The sequence below is a fragment of the Pongo pygmaeus genome, chromosome 12 (assembly GCF_028885625.2).
Source record: "Pongo pygmaeus isolate AG05252 chromosome 12, NHGRI_mPonPyg2-v2.0_pri, whole genome shotgun sequence".
Lineage (NCBI taxonomy): Eukaryota > Metazoa > Chordata > Mammalia > Primates > Hominidae > Pongo > Pongo pygmaeus.
The window spans coordinates 95,496,959-95,512,563 of NC_072385.2; the positions used below are offsets into that span (position 1 = coordinate 95,496,959).

A 15,605-nucleotide genomic window follows, 5' to 3' on the forward strand; every position below is an offset into this window, starting at 1 on the left:
GGTTTTAGACCTTTTTTTCTTTCCTACTATATGCATCTAATGCTATAAATTCTCTAATCATGGTTTTTGCTGCATTTCATATATTTTAATAGGTTGTGTTTTCATTTTCATTTAGTTTAATATATTTTAAAATTTCTATTGAGATTTCCTTGACTCCTGTGTTATTTTGAGGTGAGTTGTTTTAAACTGCAACTATTTGGGGAGTTTTCCAGCTGTGTTTCCGTTACTGATTTCTAGTAATAGTTTAATAATTCTGTTGTGGTATGAGCATACTTTGTATTATCTATCCCTTAACATTTTTAAAGGTGTATTTAAGTCTCAGGATATGGTCTACCTTGGTGAATGTTCTTTGTGAGTTTAAGAGTATGTATTGTGCCGTTGTTGGATGAAGTATTCTATAAGGTCAGATCCATTTGATTGTTGATGCTGTTCAGCTCAACTATGTTATTGGTTTTCTACTTGCTGGGTGTGTCAGCTACCTATAAAGAGGTGTGAGGTCTCCCAGTATAATAGTGGATTTGTCTATTACTCTTTGGAGTTCAATTTTTGCTTCACATATTTTGGTGTAATGCAACTCTTAATCTTTGTTCAGAAGTGGTTTTTATCTTTCCTTATTTTGAAAACTGCTTTGTCTGTAATTAACATATAGCTATTCTAGCTTTCTTTTGATTAGTGTTGGCATGGTATGTTTTTCCCATACCTTTACTTTTAACCTGTGTCTGTCTTTGTAAAGTGGGGTTTTTAAAATAGATAGCATATAGTTGGCTCTATTTTTTAAAAACCCACTGTAACAATTTCTTTTTTTGAGACAGAATCTTACTCTGTCACCCAGGCTGGAGTGCGGTGGCGCAATCTCAGCTCACTGCAACCTCCGCCTCTCTGATTCAAATGATTGATCTGCCTTAGCCTCCTCAGTAGCTGGGATTACAGGCACCCGCCACCACGCCCCGCTAAGTTTTGTATTTTTAATAGAGACGGGGTTTCCCCATGTTGGCCAGACTGATCTCGAACTCCTGACCTCAGGTGATCCACCCACCTCGGCCTCCCAAAGTGCTGGGATTACAGACGTGCACTGTGCCCGGCCGACAATTTCCTTTACTTGGTGTATTTAGGTCATTCACATCTAAAGTGATTGTTGATATAATTGGATTTGTAGCTGCCATGCATATAATTGTTTTCTGGTCGTTTTTTTTTGTACTTTTTTTTCTTTTTTTTAATCTTCCCCTCTTTTTCTGCCTTCTCCAGTTTTAATTGAACATTTTACTTGATTACGTTTTCTATACTCTCTTAATATATCTGTTAAACGTGTTTTTTGGTGGCTGCCTGGAGTTTGCAATATGCATTTACAACTAAGCTAAGTCCACTTTCAGATATTATACTGCTTCATGGATAGTGCAGTTACCTTAGCGTATTCCTAATTCCTCCCTCCTTTTATACATTGCTGTCATTTGTTTCCCTTATCTATACTATAACCACCTAAAAGATTTTATTTTACTTTATTATCCTTCTCTGATACTCTTTCTCTCTTTAGGTAGATTTGAGTTTCTGACCTATGTCATTTTCCTTTTTGCTGACGTATTGGCGACAACCTTCCTCGGTTTTTGGCTAAGAAGGTCTTTACTTCTTTTGTAGGATAACTTTACTGGATACAGAATTCTAGTTTGGTGTTTTTTTTTTTTTTCTTTTTTCCAGCTTTGTCAACATTTCACCCTATTTCCTTCCTGCTTGCATGATTTTGTTTTGCTTTGTTTTTTGAGATGGAGCCTCGCTCTGTTGCCTAGGCTGGAGTGCAGTGGTGCGATCTTGGCTCACTGCAACCTCCGCCTTCTGGGTTCAAGTGATTATCCTGCCTCAGCCTCCCAAGTAGCTGGGACTACAGGTGTGTGCCACCACGCCCGGCTAATTTTTGTATTTTTAGTAGAGATGGGGTTTTGCCATATTGACCAGGGTGGTCTCGAACTCCAGACCTCAAGTGATCCACCTGCCTCGGCCTCCCAAAGTGCTGGGATTATAGGCATGAGTCACGGCTCCCAGCTGCTTGCATGATTTGTAATGGGAAGTCCAGTGTAATTCTTATCTTTGTTCCTCTGTAGGTAAAAGTGTTTTGTTCCTGGCTTCTTTCAAGATTTTCTTTTTGTGTTACTTTGCAGCTGGGCTATAATATACCTAGTGTGGATTTTTTTGGTATTTATCCTGCTTGGTGTTCTGTCCTCTTCCTGGATCAATTTCCTATTTTATAATTCTGAAATATATCATATCTGAGTCTGGTTCTAATGTTTGCCTTGTCTTTTCAGTCTATTTTTTTCTTGCCTTTTGGCATGGCTTGTAATTTTTTGCTGAAAGCCAGACATGAAGTATCAGGTAATAAAGACTGAAGATTTAGGCTTTTATTATGAGGTTATATGTTAATCTAGCTGGGAGATCGGCTATGTTTAACGTGTTTTGTAGCTGCAGTTCCTAGAGGCTTCAGTTTCTCCCTATTCTCTCACTGTCTTTGAGGTTTCCCAAGAACTTTTACTGAACTCGAAATCTGTGTCTTGCAGCTTTTTTATTTGTAATCCACTGTCATTATATTGGAGCATTGTTGATGAGGTGGTAAAGTGTAGGAGAGCAGAAGCATCATATGCCACCTTATGGTTAAATCTTAGTTTTATTTTTATTCTTTTTGAGACAGAGTCTCCTTATGTTGCCCAGGCTGGTCTTGAACTCCTGAGCTCAGTCTCCTGAATAGCTGAGACTACAGGCACACACCACTGCACCTGGCTCCTTAGTTTTTTAGTGGGCCTGAGTCCTGGTCTATGACCCTCTTTTTTTTTTTTTTTTAAACAAACAAAAAAACCTTAAACTTGACAGGAAGCCTAGATGGGGCTGGAGTTGGCTAATTGCTCCTCCCTAGGGTCAGATAAAGCTCTGGTAAAGTAGTTTTCTCAGGAGGGCAGGCTTTTGTTGTGGGGACTGGTGTGTGTGTGTGTGTGTGTGTGTGTGTGTGTGTACTGGTGTGTGTGTGTACTGGTGTGTGTGTGTGTAGATAGTGGTTACTTTCCCAGGGTGAACTTAAAAAGTGTTACTTCCCCTCCCCTTGTCAGTCATGAGGGAAACTTTCTTCTGTAATTACTTTGAGAATTTTGTGGAGTTCTTTGAGATAATATTCAGCAAAGTGGGGGGTTTTCTAAGACTGAGCCTCTAGGGTTTTTAGTGCTTAAACTAGTTCACTCTCAGCTTCTGACAATTCATTCAAATAGCCATTTAAGTGTTCCTACCAGTTGCTGCAGCAGTTGCTGGTAAGCTGACCTCAACTCGTGATCCTTTGTGTTAGTTTGTCTCTTGTGATTTTGCAGGGATGGTTTGACCTGTGATCTCAATTCTTTGACTAAGAAAGGAGAGTTATTGATTTTTCAGTTTGCTAAGCTTTTTTCTTGTTGTAAAGATAGGTCTGATGACTTCTAAACTTTTTACATGAGAAAGCTGACACTGGAAGTCCAATGGAAGACTCTAAAGTCAAATCTCAGTTTAATTACGAGAGGTGTCTGCCCCTTCCGTTGTTAGCCCTCAAGGGCAACTTTTTTAATTGTGGTAAGATATGCATAACATAAAATTTACCTCTTTAACCATTTGTAAGTGTACACTTCAGTGGCACTAAGTCTGTTCACATTGTTGTGCAGCCATTGCCACTATCCATCTCCAGAATTACTTTCATCTTCCCCAGCTGAAGCTCTGTGCCCATTAAACACTAACTCCCTATTTCTCTTCCCGATCCCCTGGCATCCACCATTCTACTTTCTGTCCCTATGAATTTGACTAAGCACCTCATGAGTGGAATCATAGAATATTTGTCCTTTTGTGTGTGGCCTATTTCATTTAACATAGTGTCTTCAAGGTCAAAGACACCTTTTGAGCAGAACCTTTTATCAAAATATATTAAATTCCTCTTCAGCATGTACCTAAGTTGTTAGAGTTGTCCTTTTTCAGGGCTCGTGACTTGGGTCAGTCATAATTTCATTGATCTGTCCAGCCTCAGACGGGAAGAGTTGGGCATGGGGTGGGGATGGGGTTGGATAAGATGTTAGACAGTTTTAAACTATTTTAAAGTTAAATGTTTTATAATTTGTTCCAGGACTTGCAGAGTATTCTCACATATTCAAATGAAAATAGTAAATACAATTGGTGGTTAGAATGTGTGCAGTATTTATTCTCTCCATCAGTTTGGGTGCTGAGTGTTCATAACCTGTCTCCTGAATAGGTACTAGTTTTATACAGGTGAAGATTTTCATTTGTGGTGGTGTGGGGAATGCCATGCAACTAGGGAGGATCTCGCTTATTATTGTAGCACTACTTGGATGATTTTTTTTTTTTTGAGACTGAGTTTCGCTTTTGTTGCCCAGGCTGGAGTGCAATGGCGCGATCTTGGCTCATCGCAACCTCCGCCTCCCGGGTTCAAGCGATTCTCCTGCCTCAGCCTCCCGAGTAGCTGAGATTATAGGCATGCGCCACCATGCCTGGCTAATTTTTTTGTATTTTTAGTAGAGACGGGGTTTCTCCATGTTGGTCAGGCTGGTCTCAAAACTCCCAACCTCAGGTGATCCACCCGCCTCGGCCTCCCAAAGTGCTGGGATTACAGGCGTGAGCCACTGCACCAGCCCACTTGGATCTTAATTTCATTCTTTTTATTCCTTTTACTCCTAGTTGTGATGATTTATGGCTCCTGTATGAACCTTTATTCTTCCAGCCTATCCATTGTGAAAGGGAGTCAGCTTGCCAGCAATCAGGAGCAGGTGTGCTCTGATACATGTAGGCCTGGCAGGACAACCAACCCTTTGTTTGATCACTTGAGCCCAGGAGGTCGAGGACAGTGAGCTGTGATCGTGCCGCTGCTCTCCAGCTTGGGTGATAGAGCAAGACCCTGTCTGTCTGTCTCTTTCTTTCTCTCTAACTAACTAAATAAATGGCTACATAGTTGTTTCACTTTGTTGCTGGGGAATGTACCTTTCCTTTGGTAAAATATGAATTTGTTTCTTACTGTTTAGAATAGGTAAGGTTTCTTAATTGCTGATAATCATATTATGTAGAACGTCTTTTTGGCAAGGGCTGTATTTATTCACTATTTGATTGTACTTAAACTTCAGGCTGGGCATGGTGGCTCATGCTTGTAATCCCAGCACTTTGAGAGGCTGAGGTGCTGAGGTGGGAGGATTGCTGGAGCTCAAGAGTTCAAGACCAGCCTGGGCAACATAGCAAGTGAGACCCCATCTCAAAAAAAAAAAAACTTCTGGTGATTTCAGATTGCCTTTTGCAGTTGAGATTTATTCTATAAGTACTTCTTTTTTTCCTATTTACTTTATATTCCTGGTGGAATAGGATTACTTTTGCATTTCTGAGTTTTGAGGCTTTTGTCTCCATAGTAGTAAATAGTATTAGATTAGTGTTTTTGAGTTTTTAGGTTTGCTTTTAGTAAATTATCACAGCAAATAGGGTCTGTTATCAGCAAGGCTGCCTTTAGCTCTCACTAAAATTGTCTTTGTGGGCAGAAATGTTTATTCTTGTTCACTGCTGTATCCCTAGAAAAATGGCTGGCACATGGTAGAGGTTCCACAAATATTTAATGAATGAATGACTGTATTTTATGAAAGCTGTCAGTGTTCACTATGTTAGAGAAATTATAGACTTTTTCAAGTTTTAAAGAATCTGATTAGTTCTCTGATTTAGTTTTTCGTCTTTGTTGTTGTTGTTAAATGGAGACAGGGTCTCACTCTGTCATCCAGGCTGGAGTGTGGTGGCGTCATCATAGCTCACTGCAGTCTTGAACTTTTGGGCTCATGTGATCATCCTGCCTTGGCCTCCCAAAGTGCTGGGATTACAGGTGTAGCCACCACACTCAGCTTCTTTCATCCTTTTGCTGACTAATCAGTTTAGTTTTTTTTAAACATTTCCGTTACAAGGTAACCTAGGAAGAGATGATACATAGTAGATTTTTATGAGACACCAATTCTTTTTAAAGTTTCTTTGGAAGAGGGGGCTGGCAAACATATAAGCCTATGATTTCAGTCATCTGTACTTTTAAAAATTTATTTTTAATGTCTTCTTTATGTGATTGTATTGTTTCTAGGAATAATAACAAAGATCATGTTTCTTCTGGATTTATTACCCATGCTCAAAAGGGAGTACATTGACGCTTATAAGTAAACTTTTTTGTTTGTTTAAGAAATACTTAGAGTACCTACTACAAGCCAGGCACACTTCTCTGTGATGGGAATACTTGTAAGAATGAAACAAACAAAACTTTGGTGAAACTTACCTTCTTGTAGAGGAGATAGAAATAAGTAAAAGGTAGAGTAAAACCAGAGTTCTCTTGGAGGAGTTATTTGTGTAGGCTGTAACTTTTACAAATAATAAATTCATTAAGTACCAGATTTTTTTTTTTTTTTTTTTGACATTGTGGGGGAATGAGATTCTCCATGTCAAAACTTACAACAGTGTAAGGCACTTTGATAGGAGCAGTTTGGTGAACAAAGATGATTCTTTATAGCCTTTGCTCTCAAGAGACTCACATAAGAACTGCAAAATATAAAGGTAACTCCATGCACCATCAATAATACGCTTTAAGAGTACAGAAAAGTTGGAGTTTCTTGACTGTTGGCTGAGTCTAGGCAGAGAACAGGTGGAACAGAGGTATAGCTAAGCTGAACAACATGCATTTGGGGAATGGTAACTTTTTTTTTGGTATGGTAGAATCAGGAAGATGTGTGTTGAGATCTATGGGGAGTATCAGGAGCACAGACAAGAAGAGTAAATTAAAGATGGATTGTTATCAGCCTGGGCAACGTGGCGAAACCCCCTCTCTACAAAAAAATACAAAAATCAGCCGGGTGTGGTGATGTGCACCTGCAGTCCCAGCTACTTAGGAGGCTGAGGTAGGAGGATCGCTTGAGTCCGGGAGGATGAGGCTTCAATGAGTTCTGATTGTGCCACTGCACTCCAGCCTGGGTGACAGAGTGAGACCCTGTGTCAAAAAAGGAAAAAAAAAAAAAAAAAAGGAAAAGGAAAAAAGGATTGTTATGCAGCAGATCTCCAGATGGTCTTATTGGTAGTACGGAGCCACAGATGACTTTTCAGCAGGACAGTGGCACGATTACATTTCTTGTGAACATTCAGTGACTATGGAAAAATGGGTTAGAGGATAGAGCAGGAGTTGCATAGAGACCAATATGAAGTATCCAAATATGTAGTCAAGGGGCAGGATCACCAGTTTTGCTTGTCTGGGGAGTGTCAAAATAATCTTCTGATTCCTGTGAAGGGTGCCTCCTGAAACACAAGTCCATCATATATACTGTGAATGGAATTGTCTCAGGTGGCAGCCCCTTCTGACCAGCATAGATGAGGTCTTTAAGTTGAAGGTATTGAAAACTGAAGAAAAAGAAATGAATCCAAGAGAAGTTTGTAATTGATAGGATTGGTGTCCTACTGGGGATGGGAGTTTTGTGGAATAATAATAATAATTAAAGATGGTTTGAAGTTTAAGGCTATGTTAGGTGATGGTCTGAATGATACTGTCTTTGTTTTGTTTTGTTTTGTTTTGTTTGAGACAGAGTCTCTCTCTGTTGCCCAGGCTGGAGCGCAGTGGTGCGATCTCAGCTCACTGCAACCTCCACCTCCCACAACCCACCTGAAACCTGGGTTCAAGCGATTCTCCTCCCTTAGCCTTCCAAGTAGCTGGGATTACAGGCATGTGCCGCCATGCCTGGCTAATTTTTTTTTTTTTTTTTTTTTTTTGTCATTTTAGTAGAGAGAGGGTTTCACTTTCACCAAGGCCAGGCTGGTCTTGAACTCCTAGCCTCAAGTGATCCACCCGCCTCAGCCTCTCAAAGTGCCGAGATTACAGGCATGAGCCACTGTGCCTGGCTGACACTGTTTTGTTTTTGTTTTTGGCACTGTGTGTCTGCTTTTCATAAATTGCTTCATCCTTCATTGGTCCTGTCTTAACTGTCTCTCCACTCCTAATTCACGCTTTGTAATTTGTTTTAGACTAGATATCCAAGCTTATTAGAAGTATTTCTGAAACAAAGGCATTTTTCCTGTGGGGTACATTGAGTAAAGGCTATGTGGGCTTTAAGTATAGTAAAGTATAGGGATCTTGACATCTGTTAAAGGTACTCATTTATTATGTCCCACATTTAATTTTCTAGAAAAATTACCTTATATGTTAACTTTTGTATTTCATAATAACAATTTAGCCCTGTGGTTCTAGTTAAAAACTTTCATTGAAAATTTTAAACATATCCTAAAATAAAGAGAATTGTATAATGAACTCCAGTGTACCTGTCAACATTTTGCTGGTCTTGTTTTATCTGTTCTCTTTTTTCCTTACCTCCCAGAATATTTTAAAGCAAATGCCAGGCATATCCTTTCACTGCAGATACTTGAGTATCTAATAGATAAGGACTCTTTTATTTTTTTTTTCTTAACCACAGTATCATTAGCACACGAAACAATCTTCTTTACCCTAATTTAACACCATCTAATGAGATAACCAGTTTGGGTACATATTTTCCTGTTGGTTTCAAAAAAGGCATTTTAAATAGTTGGTTTGTTTAAATCAGGTTCCAAACAAGTCTTGGGGTTATTTTTTAAATTGATTTTTTTTGTTTTTGTTTTTGAGACGGAGTTTCGCTCTTTTGCCCAGGCTGGAGTGCAGTGGCGCGATCTCTGCTCACTGCAACCTCCGCCCACGGGCTCAAGTGATTCTCTTGCCTCAGCCTCCTGAGTAGCTGGGATTATAGGCGTGTGCCACAACACCCAGCTAATTTTTGTATTTTTAGTAGAGATGGGGTTTCGCCACGTTGGCCAGGCTGGTCTCGAACTCCTGACTTCAGGTGAGCCACCTGCCTCGTCCTCCCAAAGTGCTAGGGTTACAGGCATAAGCCACTGCACCCAGCCTAAAATTGATTATTTTTTAAAGAGGAAATGGAGGCAGTATGAAAACAGTATAAGCTATTCTAAGAAAGCAATGCTGTTTTGACAGTCATTCTACCTGGAACTTAGTTTTGCTTATCTATGTAACAACATGTTAAAATAATTGGTGCCGAGTTTTTTATGATTTTTAACATTTTAGGAAATCTTTCTCTCTCTCTCTCTCTTTTTTTTTTTTGAGGCAGGATCTCACTCTATCACCCAGGCTGGAGTATAGTGGCACAATCTCAGCTCACTGTAGCCTCAACCTCCCAGGTTCAGGTGATCCTCCTACCTCAGCCTGCTGAGTAGCTGGGACTACTGGAGTGTGCCACCACGCCTGGCTAATTTTTGTACTTTCTGTAAAGATGGGGTTTTGCCACGTTGGCCAGGCTGGTCTCAAACTCCTGGCCTCAAGTGATATGCCCACTTCAGCCTCCCAAAGTGCTGGGATTACAGGCGTGAGCTGTCATGCCCAGCCAGGAAATCTTTCAAAAAAGGGGGAAAGTGAGTATGACCCCACTTATTTAGAAGCCTAGAGAGTAGTAATGTGAGCTGATTTGAGAAGATTCAAGTTTGGAGGAGACTACATCTCTATAAGAAAAATAACCCCACATGGGATTTAAGGACTGCTTTGTAACTACTTGTTTGTTACACAGTGTTTTTTATCTTTCTGGGTTTAGCTTCCCCATCTGTAAAATAAAGAATGGGTGATTTTTTGGTTTCTTTTATTTCTTAATTGTGTTTTATTTTACATTTATCCTTGACTTCAACAGGATTCTCAAAGTTGGATTGGTGGAAACAATGAACCGTTGACAGGCTTTACATGGCGAGGTGGCTGTGAAAGAGAAACAACAGGCATACAAGTTTGGAATGAAGTATTTGTGATTGACAGACCTAATGGAACTAAAGTAAAATTCTGTTTATACTTTTCTACCTTGTGTTCTTTCTTGGGCTGTTTTCCAGTATTAAAAATCAAAACAACACAGAACTATTAATGTTTGATAACTTTAACATACGGATTATTATGTCAAATGTATGAGATATAAGTACTTTTCTTGATTTAATTACTGATTTTCAAATTTATCATTTGATTTTTTTTATAGTCATTTTTGGTGACTGTTTTACTAAGTATTTTAAACTCTCAAATTCCTAGGTTGCTGTGCTGCTTATGGATACCCAGGGTGCCTTTGATAGCCAGTCAACTATCAAAGACTGTGCAACGGTGTTTGCTCTGAGCACTATGACTAGCTCTGTCCAGGTGAGATACAAGATTAAGTGGTGCGATCAGTTCACGTAATCATTTGGCCCCTTTTTTTTTTTTTTCTTTTTTGAGACAGAGTTTCACTCTTGTTGCCCAGGCTGGATTGGAGTACAGTGGCGTGGTCTCGGCTGACTGCAACCTCTGCCTCCTGGGTTCATTCTCCTAACCTGAGTAGCTGGGATTACAGGCTTCCGCCACCATGCCCAGCTAATTTTTTGTATTTTTAGTAGAGACGGGTTTCACCATGTTGGCCAGGCTGGTCTCGAACTCCTGACCTCAGGTGACCCGCCCGCCTCGGCCTCCCTAAGTGCTGGGATTACAGGCGTGAGCCACTGCTCCTGGTGTTTGCCCCTCTTGAAAATGCCTTTTTAATTTTTTTTGAGATGGATTCTCACTGTGTTGCCCAGGTTGGAGTGCAGTGGCTATTCATGGGTGTGATCATGCACACTCTAGCTTTTGGGCTGAAGTGATCATCCTGCCTCAGCCTCCTGAGTAGTTGGGACTATGAGCATATGCCACCTTGTGTTGGCAAAATGCCTTTTGATTGAAGGGAAAAAAAAGAAAGAGAGCTATTTACATTTCTTGAGAGCTATTTACATTTCTTATTGGTTATTTACATTTCCATGCATGGTTTTCTGGCTTAGGATGTGAAATTTTGTACTTTGGATAGTTACAAAGGATGCAATAAACCAACAACCAGTCTCTAGTTTTTAATTATGGAATATATACTTTTTTTTTTTTAAAGGAAAAAATATCAAATGTTATCTGTAATTGAAATCAGTTAGATGGCTGCCAGACACAGTAATATGGAGAGTATATTTTTGTTTTTTGGCTAAAACAAAAAACCCAGGTAATTAAGCTTAGAAGTTTAGTTTTTTATTCTATATCTATGACAAGTGGTACTCAGTTATTTGAACTAAAGGAGATAAAAGCAGAATCATTAATTAATGTTTAATTTAGGAAACCCAAATAAGGCTTATTTAATAATAAACTGAGGATTTTTAGCACCTTCATTTAGGAAGGGATAAAATCCCTTCTCTTTTTCACTTATATTCAAATTGTGTTTGGTGTTCTATCCGGTTCTGGTTTCTTCAGGCTAGGCCATTTCTTTTCTGTATAATTTAGAAATGGATTGAATTAAACTACCACACGTCATTTGGTATTTCTTTACTTTTTCTTTTCTGAGATCATCTGTGGCTGATACATCTCTGAAAAATGAATTATTGAAGTATGGCGGTTAGGCCCAGCTGGTGATGGTGTATCAAGAAATATATTTGCAAATATTTTTTAAAAATGGGTATGTGATCCTCCCAAGATAAGAAATTGTTCTTATCAATGGTAGATCATAGCTGATGCTGTCACAGCGTCTTGGATTTTTTTATGCTTTCCAGTAATGTCTGGAACATATGACTCGTCTCTCTAAGCTCCCATTTTCCTCCTTCCTCAGTTTGAAGTACCTAGCCGTCAGAGTGGAAAGAAGGTTGGCTGTTAACATGAGCTAAAAGAAGAATACTCTTCAGCTTGGCTTCAGTTTATTATAGGTTTGGGATATTTGTCATTACCCTCTAAGTGATGCTGGTGGGGACCCTCTAAGTCTCTTTTTTTCTCTGATCTTGCAAGATGGCCCAACTGTGATTCCCTTGAAGCAAGCAGAAGCCCCCTCAGGTTAGCTGGCTCTAGAGGGAGTTCTCGAGTTCTCTGTCCTAAAACTTATCCCTTAGTCTTTTTTTGTTTATTCAACTTTTTGATAGTAAGAGACCTGGTTTTAGACAGCCACTTAAAGCTGTGCAGCCACTTTGTTGTTTGTAAAATGAGTTTTACTTATCCTGCCTATCTTGGATGTGGTTGTTGTGTGCAGTCAGAAATGAGAGCTAAATGAGATAATGCATATGAAAGTGCTTTGTAAAGTATAAATAACCAAGAAGATTAAGATTATGATTATTTTCTTCCTTGCCTTTGGGTGGGGGGGGGGTAGTTTTCTTTCCTTATGTAAGATATCTGGCTGATAGATAAATGATAATTTGATCTGCTTGTCATTTATTCCTTTAACAAATACATACTGAGCACCTGTTACATACAAGACAGTATGCTAAGTACTAATGATCTAAGTTAGATAAATCTCTTTCTCTGTTTGCTGTTTGCAACCTGGCCCTGACAATGAAAGGATCCAGACCTATTTTCTAAAAGCAAAGGCGCACATAGGTTGGTCATGGTGTCAGGGTTTATGTTAAAATCTAAAGTTTAATCACCTCAGTCATCAGTTACTTTTTAAATCCTTGTTTGGAATTAGTAGCTAAGAATATCATTTTAGGTTTGCTGGCCTAAATTGACTATATTCTTGACCTCCAAGTGGTTTAGCTAGAGTATCACTTATTTGCTCTTAGAACAGATTGTTCTATCTTTGGAGTCACCCTGGTTCCTAAGATGTAAGTTATTTCTTAGCAGAGGTGATATTTGTTGATGGCCACTTTTCTCCTGTGGCAGTGTAGATTACCTTCTAAAGATCTGTCTTAGAATTAATGGATGAAAATCCCCGTTTCCTGAGGATACTTAGACCCTCCTTTATCAACTCTAGTCCCCTCCAAAAAATTCTGGAAAGGGCAAGAGTGCCACCTACTGTTATTTTTATTAGCTTCCACAGGCCAGTAAAATTGTTATATACAAGCTGGGTATTCAGAACAAAACACTAATAAAAAACAAAATAAATTTTGTTTTAACAGGTATATAATCTGTCTCAGAATATTCAAGAAGATGATCTTCAACATTTGCAAGTACGTATTTCTTTTTTTAATTTTTATTTTTTGAGGTGGAGTTTCGCTCTTGTTGCCCAGACTAGAGTACAATGGCACAATCTCGGCTCACTGCGACCTCCCCCTCCCAAGTTCAAGGGATTCTCCTGCCTCAGTCTCCCAAGTAGCTGGGATTACAGGCATGTGCCACCATGCCTGGCTAATTTTGTATTTTTAGTGGAGATGAAGTTTCACCATGTTGGTCAGGCTGGTCTTGAACTTCTAACCTCAGGTGATCCGCCCGCCTCGGCCTCCCAAAATGCTGGGATTACCCGGCATGAGCTGCTGCGCCTGGCTGCAAGCACATATTTCTTAAAGAAAATATGCCAACTGTTGAAATTTAATTCTCACTTTATTATGAATTTACACTTGGAAGCTTATAATACTGGTAACACGATTGAATGTTATATGGGTTTAAACTGATGTATGACTTCTTAACTGGAAGAAATTTTTTACATGCCTAGTGTGTTCGAAAATTAAATGTTTGGCTTTCAAATGATTTTAAAGGTTCTGGTACCTGGAGCTTTGGTGTAGACAGGTTTAAACATGTCTTCTTTCAATCTCTTTAGAGGCATTATTTTAACTAACTCAATTTAATAGTTATTTACAGAGTATGGAAGACTTGCGATGGAAGAAATCTACCAGAAACCATTTCAGGTAAAAAAGTTATTCTAACATTTTAAAGATTTGCCTATGAGAAGTTGTGAAGCCACCTCAGTTTCTAATTTTGGAGACACCAGGATATTACAACGGACTCATCGCTAGCAACAGATTCAGTGCAATCGAAACTAACCTTTGGTAGTGTCATCATCAGCATACTTACCAGTAATAGGCTAACAGGATAAATAGAATAAATGAATCTAGACTAATTCTTAATGCTTTCACTTAGATTAAGGGGAGTAATGTTTCTCTTAACAGGTGTTACTCTTAAGACAATAGGAAATATATGACAGTCATGCCAATTTTTTTATACGTGATAACTACAGAATGTTACAGGTTTCTTTTTTGTGGTTTACTACAAGTCGAAATTAGTTCTGTTACTCTTTATTTTGGTTTCATATAGAAAAGTTCCAGATAGTTTATTTTTTGAAGCAAGTGTAATTTGTAAGTTGCCATCAATAATACTGTTTGGTGAGCTGCAGTTACAGTAGGAGAGCATGACTCTACCATGTTTGCTCCTAAGTGTATTTGCTCCTAAGTGCACACTTAGTATGTGTGACAGTAGTATGACAGCATTGCTACTGATTGTTAATCTTAATGGGTTTATATTGATTCTGCCTCACTCTTGTCTGGGTAGTATGGTCACTTTTATTAAGTAGTTGAGCAGATTATGCCTTCATTTTTGGATATATAGGTGAAATATACCCTATTTAGCCTATATCAGCTTTTTCTGAACTGGGATAATTTTGCCACCCAAGGGGACATTTGCTAATGTCTGGAGACATTTTTGGTTGTCACAGTTTTGTGGGGGGAGCTTAGCGCCACTTGGTATCTAGCACATAGAGGCCAGAAATATGGTTCAGTGTTCTGCAATACACAGGACAGCCACACACAACTAAGAATTAACTGACCCAAAATGTCAGCAGTGCTGAAGTTGAGAAATCTAACCCTATATGAGTAAAAATATCCTCTGTGAATGAAAATGTCCCTATTGACACGAGATCTATCAATCAGTCTAGATAGCCATCTAGAATTAGTTGGTCTTGTAGTTACACAACCATGATTTAAAATTATGATCCGCGTGTCCTGATAAACCCATTTTTCATTTTTAAAGTCCTGTGTTATTGCTTGTGGTGACTCTTTCTTTATATTTAGTGAAGTTTTCCAGTGGTGGCGATTGGTTGGTATAGGGCCTGGGAATGTTGTTTAAGTGGGTCCTTGATATAGCCATGACCAGTACTGACCATTTGGTTACTATAACTTTTGATAAGGATTGTTTAGGAGAGTAAGAGAGGCTTCAATTGTTAGAGCTGTGATTTTTTTGTAAATTTTCTTTATTGTAAAATAAACAATTTTTATTTTTTCTGTGTATAGACATTAATGTTTTTGATTCGAGATTGGAGCTATCCTTATGAACATTCATATGGTTTGGAAGGTGGAAAGCAATTTCTTGAAAAGAGATTACAGGTAAGACCCTAATGCTTAAAGAGGAGAACATAAGCACCAAGCCAGGCAAACGGGTGGGCTGTCCGGACTGCTGGTCACATTACCAGTATTTACGTGTCGTTGGAATAAAGTATTCCAGGTTAGTCCAAGTGACTCTGTTTGTAATTGATGAAAAGTAAAGTGGTTGCATTCCTACCAAAGAAGACAGTGCCCTTGAATCAAAATTAAGGATCATGGTCCTTTATTCCTAAAGGTAGCCCCCCATGGAAGTACTTGTGTATTAGTCTGTTCTCACACAGCATAAAGAACTACTTGAGACTGGGTAATTTACGAAGAAAAGAGGTTTAATTGACTCACAGTTCCACAGGCTTAACAGGAGGCATGACTGGGAGGCCTCAGGAAACTTACAATCATGGTGGAAGGTGAAGGGGAAGCAAGCCCTTCTTTTTTTTTTTTTTTTTTTTTTAGACAGTCTCACACTATTGCCTGGGCTGGAGTGCAAT

General features: G+C 39.0%; 1 protein-coding gene across 5 annotated transcripts in view; it reads left to right on the plus strand.

Annotated features, from left to right (window-relative positions):
* The window catches only part of ATL2 (atlastin GTPase 2), an 81,190-nt gene that overhangs the window by 47,774 nt on the left and 17,811 nt on the right, over positions 1 to 15,605 (plus strand). For all 5 annotated transcript variants that reach the window (XM_054475336.2, XM_054475335.2, XM_063648803.1 and 2 more), the window contains 5 exons: positions 9,720 to 9,854; positions 10,100 to 10,204; positions 12,928 to 12,978; positions 13,597 to 13,653; positions 15,031 to 15,123. In XM_054475336.2, coding sequence (XP_054331311.1) covers positions 9,720 to 9,854; positions 10,100 to 10,204; positions 12,928 to 12,978; positions 13,597 to 13,653; positions 15,031 to 15,123 — 441 coding nt within the window. The remainder of the gene's footprint in view (positions 1 to 9,719; positions 9,855 to 10,099; positions 10,205 to 12,927; positions 12,979 to 13,596; positions 13,654 to 15,030; positions 15,124 to 15,605) is intronic.